The sequence below is a fragment of the Rhinichthys klamathensis genome, unplaced genomic scaffold, assembly GCF_029890125.1.
Source record: "Rhinichthys klamathensis goyatoka isolate OS25496 unplaced genomic scaffold, OSU_Roscu_1.1 h1tg000114l_1, whole genome shotgun sequence".
Lineage (NCBI taxonomy): Eukaryota > Metazoa > Chordata > Actinopteri > Cypriniformes > Leuciscidae > Rhinichthys > Rhinichthys klamathensis.
The window spans coordinates 2,143,760-2,150,000 of NW_026606651.1; the positions used below are offsets into that span (position 1 = coordinate 2,143,760).

Consider the following 6,241-nt stretch of genomic DNA (forward strand, 5'->3'; position numbering starts at 1 on the left):
TTTACTCACGCTCAAGTTGTTCCAAACCTGTATGAATTACTTTCTTCCGCTGAACACAAAAGAAGATATTTTGAAGAATGTCAGTGGTAACCAAAAGGTTGATGATATATTCCATAGTATATTTTCTTTCCTCCATACTATGGCAGTCAATGGGGCCCATCAACTGTTTGGTTACCCATATTTTTCAAAGTATCTTCTTTTTTTTTATGTTCAGCAGAAGAAAGAAATTCATACAAGTTTGGAACAACTTAAGGGCGAGTAAATTACAGAATTTTAATTTTGGGTGAACTATCTCTTTAATACTTTTATCCATCAAGGAAGCATTAAATAGATCAAGCTTGACAGTAAGGACATTTATAATGTTATAATGACATTTAAAACAGTTATTTTAATTTGTAACAATATCGCCCATTTTACTGTATTTTTGATTAAATAAATGCAGCCTCTGTGAGCATATAAGAGACTTCTTTTAAATACAAACCCAACTTTCGAATAGAAGTGTATATGTAGGTCCTTTCTTTGAAGGGGCAGCACTTTTAGTCTTGGGTCACATGCTGCCCAGGGCGAGGTTAGACATGACAAAAGAAAGGAAAATTACCAAGTGGTCCCAACCTAAAGTATGACTAATATAAAGAAGCAAAATTGCGAATGAACTTGATCAGCATTATTATTATATGGAAAAGAGCAGTGTAGTTTGAAGCAAAATATCTGCAGAAGGTTGGACTGACCAAATTTAGACATGTGAATGTATAATGTTTAAACAGAAATCAACCGAAAACTCTTAAAATAATTGTTGAAATTTAATTATAAAACATAAATAGTTCTTTTTAGTTAATAGTTTTTTTAAAGATGGGTGCATTCGAAAAAAGGCACAAAAAAAAATTCCCTCACTATCAAATTCAATGTTGAAATGCTTCTGATATCAGTATTACATAAGCTATCATCCATCCTGCTCATTAGATTTAGGCATTGCAGTTATCCATTCAAAAGTTAATCACTATTTGATCCCTGATTGCCTGTGATATTTACAGTATTTGTAAATGTGTGCCTCTGTGATTTGATAGATTCATTTGGACATCAATATTGATCAATGTGATTAGCCTTCTACATCTATTCTACTTGGAATGAAATGTAGGTCATGGATATAGTGTTGTGACTAGATGTCACACCCTTGATGATATCTGTGTTTAGGTTAGAGAAGAGTTTAGAATCTGCAACGAGTGTGGAACTGTAGATCATACTCTAAGTCTTGCCGTTTCAAACTCTCTAAAATACTGAGTAGGCCTTGAAAGATTATTACCAGTTCTTTGATATCAAATGATGCATGTTTTTTTTTTTTTTTTTTTTTTCAGTTTTAGTTTTTATGCATTTTTATGGGCTTTTAGAAGTATTTTAATACCAATTAATTTAATTATTGTTCTTTTACGTAGGCTTTTATGCAGTATCTAAACTATGCCACGACTTCAATGCTTCAGAGTAATTGGTGTCGCCCTCTATCTCTCAATGTGTGTCAGTGACCCAGATGTGAAACAGGGTGACTGACACACATCCGATTCAAACAATTTGCTATTTGGAACGTCATCCAAAAAAAAAAAAAAAAAACTTAAGTACAGTTTTAAAAGTTGAATAACTATTTTCTGTGCACTTTCATATTAGGCTATAATTCATTCGTTTTATAACCACAAAAACAACACAATCAGATATGACAAACACTTGGTCCTATGTTTAACTTTAAAGCAAAGATTAACATAAGACTTTATCATTTTTTAATTTGAACTCTTAATTTAGGCTAATGTAGGGCTTCTTTTTCATTTTCATTACTGTTTTCTTGAAGGTCACGGAAATAATGTTTAATTGCTGCACTTAATAAAATTGAATTTTCATAAAGGCTACTTGTTTGCTTAATATCTAGCAGAATACATGCTTTCGTTTATTTTCTTCCCCCTAAAAGTTATTCATCCAACTTACCCTGGAACTTTGCACACGTTCCTACCCTTTGGATTGAGTTCTTGACTGAAAACGGGACACAAGCATAGAAGCAAAAGCACTAAAACCGCTACAGTGCCCCTTAGATCCATGGTAGAAGAAACAGCATCTCTCCATGCGCCTCTTCTGTTCAGCATTCCTTTCTTTTACAAACTCTAGAAGTTCTGACGGGATATTCTGTATCACCGAAGTCTCAAAACCTTCGAGTTCAAGCGTTTGTACGTTACTTTATCCGCATAAATCGTTTATCCACTCTCTTTCAGACTCCAAAGGCTGAGGCAGAGGAGAGAAAAGAGGAGGAGAGGGTGCACAGAAGTTATAAAACCAAACAGTTATTCCCTCCGTCCAGCCCAAGTTCCTGAGGAGAACTTCTGCTTTTATTAAGCGCTCCAAACACTGCTGGATGTAACTGCTGCATTGCTGGAAACTTCTGACACCCTGAGATTCCCGCCGTTGTTTCCAAAATGTAGATTTTCAGAGAGGATGTGCTGCTTCAAGGCATGTCAAGAAAATAAAAAAAGTCTGCAAAACTTTATGTGCGTCCATTTTGGAAAAGGCACGGGGACTTTAAAACGGTCGTTGTTCTCTTTTCAGAAGGAAAATTCTTAATTAGTGATCCTATCTCTGGCTCTGGCTCTTGGGAATTCGATGCGCCTGCTCTCTTTGGCGTGCAGCGGTTTCCCAATTCTAACCGAAACCACCAGGAGCAGCTCCTCATCGAGTGGGTGTGACTTTAGTATATGTTTAGGACTTCACCATCCCTCCAGCCCCCCTTACTAACCTCCGTCAACATGCCCGCGCACGAGCGCATGCACGCCGCCTCATTAGCCTATAGTGAGGGTTAGCCTTGCAACTGTGGGTTATACATTTAAATACGTATAGGCTATATCTGGTAAACACAACCAAACCAATAAATCGAATAGTTTTATTTAAACAAATCCCTCTCACACACACACAGAGAACAGTGCACCTTCGAATTTTATAGTTGGACAAGACCTGTAAAATGGCTGCTGAGGGGAAAAACATGCAAAATGCCAATTCTTGCTTCGGTTGAATCGAGAATCAGAGTGGAACACAAATTTGATCAAATCACAAATGAATTTGAGTTTAAATGGTGTGAATGGTGCTTCACACTAATATGAGAAGATGGGACAACTGGTGATGTCTGATGGTCAATTTGTTTTAATGATTTTAAGATTTGTTTTGCATAAGCACACTGCTGCATAGCATGGGTATAATATATTGTATTTTATTGTATTTTAGTGATTTAGTACGTTTAAATAAAGAGTTTTAAAATTCAAAAGTCTCTCTCTCTCTCTCTCTCTCTCTCTCTCTCTCTCTCTCTCTCTCTCTCTCTCTCTCTCTCTCTCTCTCTCTCTCTCTCTCTCTCTCATAAATAAATACATAAATAACTCTTTCTGAATAAATAAATAAAAATCGTTAGCTATTATTATTTTTTTATGAATAATTTGTGGATGTCTCCTGAAGTTTTGTCAGATTAGCTAAATCCCTCAGTCTTGTAAAGTGAAATAGCAATGCAACGGCTCCCCCCACTGTTAACTTCATGGAACGTGCTCAACAAATGTCACGTCACGTACGTCAATAAGCAAAACAGCAAGATTAAAACTAATGACAAAAGGCAAGATTTAATAAACAGTCCTCAGTGTATTTATTTTTGTCCTCGGTGTATTGACATCATCACATGGTATACTATATATGTAGCCTATGTTATTTAAATTAATATGTATATTCATTTGCATCAGAATTATAAAACTGTGATATTTCTTTTACGGAACGTTTATGCAACAGCATTCCTTTTATGGCATTCCATGCGTGGGACCCCACACAGGTAGCGTTTGATGTGCTCAAGGACAGAGTGGTTTCCAAAAAAAAAACACCAGGCGAACTTTGTCTGTTTTATGCACATTGTCAGTACAGAAGTCTTGAACTGATGTCTCTCCGCAAAACTCTTCCAGCTTTTGCGCTCGCGACGCGTGACAGGAGTTTTGCAATCTCCACTCATGGTCATCAACGGAGTGTGCAAGCGTTACATTCAACCAAAACAAACACTCAAGAGAAGCATGTGTCCTTCAGTAACAACATCTCCATTGACTTTGAACATACCAAAGAAGCCTACAAGAGCAAAGACACCCTTGAGTTACTGAGAAGCTTGGTAGTTTTCAAACTGTGCACCTATGACATCCTGGTTGACTCGAATAAAGAGGTATGTAATGTGTTTAATGCATATAGAATGCATTCATAAAGAGTACCATCCTGATCTTTCATGTACTGCATGTGACAGACTTCCATGAATTCCTGTATTGGAGGAATCCTCTATGGAATTACTCTTTGTGACATTGTCCTGGATGATTGACAGGAATGGCACCTTGCCAGGGAAGAAGTCATGTGGTCAGTGTATAGAGTTACTAGAGTCAACTGGCAAGGATAGAATGAACCTCGAGCAAGTGTTTTTAACCTTTAGGCAACTTGAAGGTGGAAATACACACTGAACATATGTGTTTACACAGGGTTTCAGCCTTTACAGACACAAGGGACCAAATGTTCAGAAAATTAAGAAGCTTCAGAAAAAAAAATCTTTGTAATGATAAAATATATATATTTTTTGTGTTCAGCAGAACAAAGAACAACCTGAGGGTATGTAAACGATGACAGAATTACATTTTTTGGGTGAACTATCCCTTTAAATATTGCTAAAAATGAAATCAGATCATACTATAACATGTGTATGCTTTGACAATTTGATTTCTGTCTCCTACAGATAATAGATCTCAGCAGAAAGCTGTTAGGACAGAAGATGTTTGAGCAGTTCATGAAGATGACGTTCTACGGTCAGTTTGTGGCAGGCGAGGACCATCAGTCCATCAAGCCTGTAGTGCAGAAGAACCAAGCGTATGGAGTGGGAGCTGTGCTGGATTATAGTGTAGAAGAGGATCTCTCACAGGAAGAAGCTGAGAGGAAAGAGATGGAGTAAGTGGTCTCTTGTAGTTCTGGTCCCTACATCCGCAAACTACCATGTTTAAGCTGCTTCCATCGATCGGAGGTAAGGTGACTGGAAAGATTTGTGAGCAATTGAACAAAATACGGTGCCTATCGTCTAGACAGGAGAATGTTACTCGAGATGTTCAGCCGAACATTTGAACTGGTCTGCAAGCATTTATTCACAGAACACATGATCCAGACTTGACCAATTAAGGGCCAGATAAATAAACCAGTGATGTAGATCACACCGGTATAAGAACAGAATATAAATGAATGCAATTATTTAGCTCCATAGAGAGCTATAGTGCTCATTAAGAATGTTTTGCTCTCCTAATATCAACCTGCTAGTTTAGTGAATACTTAAGTGTTTTGAAAACTTTCTCCCTTCTTGGCCCTCCTAGTTTGCATGGCAGTGTGCATCTGAAATCTATTGGTCTGAATTGGTCTTTGAGACTTGCTTTGCATCAAACTAACTACTTTTCGGTAGAGGGCCTAGAGGTTAATGGCCATGCTGTGATTTGTGCTCATGCGGAGAGCTCACAGAAATAGCCTGAGATTTGATCTGCTGTCACAGATGTAAACAAAGTGCCGGGATTTCATTGGTTGTTTTGGTCGAGGCCCATTGTGTCTGATTGGCTTATATTCAGGATATCAACACGCTCACTGTTTAGGAATTTGGTCTTGTGGTACACATACAAACAAAAACTGCTCTCTATTGCCACAAGAGAACAAGTTTTAGTAGTTTATACTGTATTGAGACAATGGGTTTATTTATGCTTCAGACCTGTTTCTCTATAAGACAAGCATCACTATGTTGCACATACTTAGGGGTAGGGATTTGAACAAATCCCTGTCCAGGAAGTGAATTATTGGGGGAATGCGGAGCCTGAAACCCCTAATTAAGGCTTGAACAAAAAGAAAAGTCAAAGAGAAACCCAAAAAGAAGTCAAAAGAAATTGCTGGACTTGTTGTAATTTGACAAAACATGGAGAGATATGGAGTGTGTCCCAAATGAGTCACTTAGGATTTGGAACAAACTAGTTGTATAATTTGCATACTACATCTGACTTATGTATTAATCAGACTTATAATTTTCCCCTGAGACATTTCAGCTAGTTGGTCACCTTTTCACATTTTTTGTTAAATTTTTCATCTAATATTTATATTTCCTTTTTAATTCAACTTTATTTAAATGAACAAAAATGTGTTTAATAGTTATAATTTCAGTTTCAGTTATGGCTGGGTGGTATGATGC

General features: G+C 37.1%; 2 protein-coding genes across 2 annotated transcripts in view; one reads left to right on the top strand and one right to left on the bottom strand.

Moving 5' to 3' along the window:
* The window catches only part of scarf2 (scavenger receptor class F, member 2), a 49,652-nt gene extending 46,915 nt beyond the window's left edge, over positions 1-2,737 (bottom strand). Inside the window, exon 1 of the mRNA XM_056254770.1 lies at positions 1,969-2,737. Within this exon, the coding sequence (XP_056110745.1) occupies positions 1,969-2,123 (155 nt within the window). The 5' untranslated portion in view covers positions 2,124-2,737. The remainder of the gene's footprint in view (positions 1-1,968) is intronic.
* Positions 2,738-3,890: 1,153 nt separating this feature from the next.
* The window catches only part of prodhb (proline dehydrogenase (oxidase) 1b), a 24,732-nt gene continuing 22,381 nt past the window's right edge, over positions 3,891-6,241 (top strand). Inside the window, exons 1-2 of the mRNA XM_056254771.1 lie at positions 3,891-4,210; positions 4,766-4,974. Coding sequence (XP_056110746.1) covers positions 3,938-4,210; positions 4,766-4,974 — 482 coding nt within the window. The 5' untranslated portion in view covers positions 3,891-3,937. The remainder of the gene's footprint in view (positions 4,211-4,765; positions 4,975-6,241) is intronic.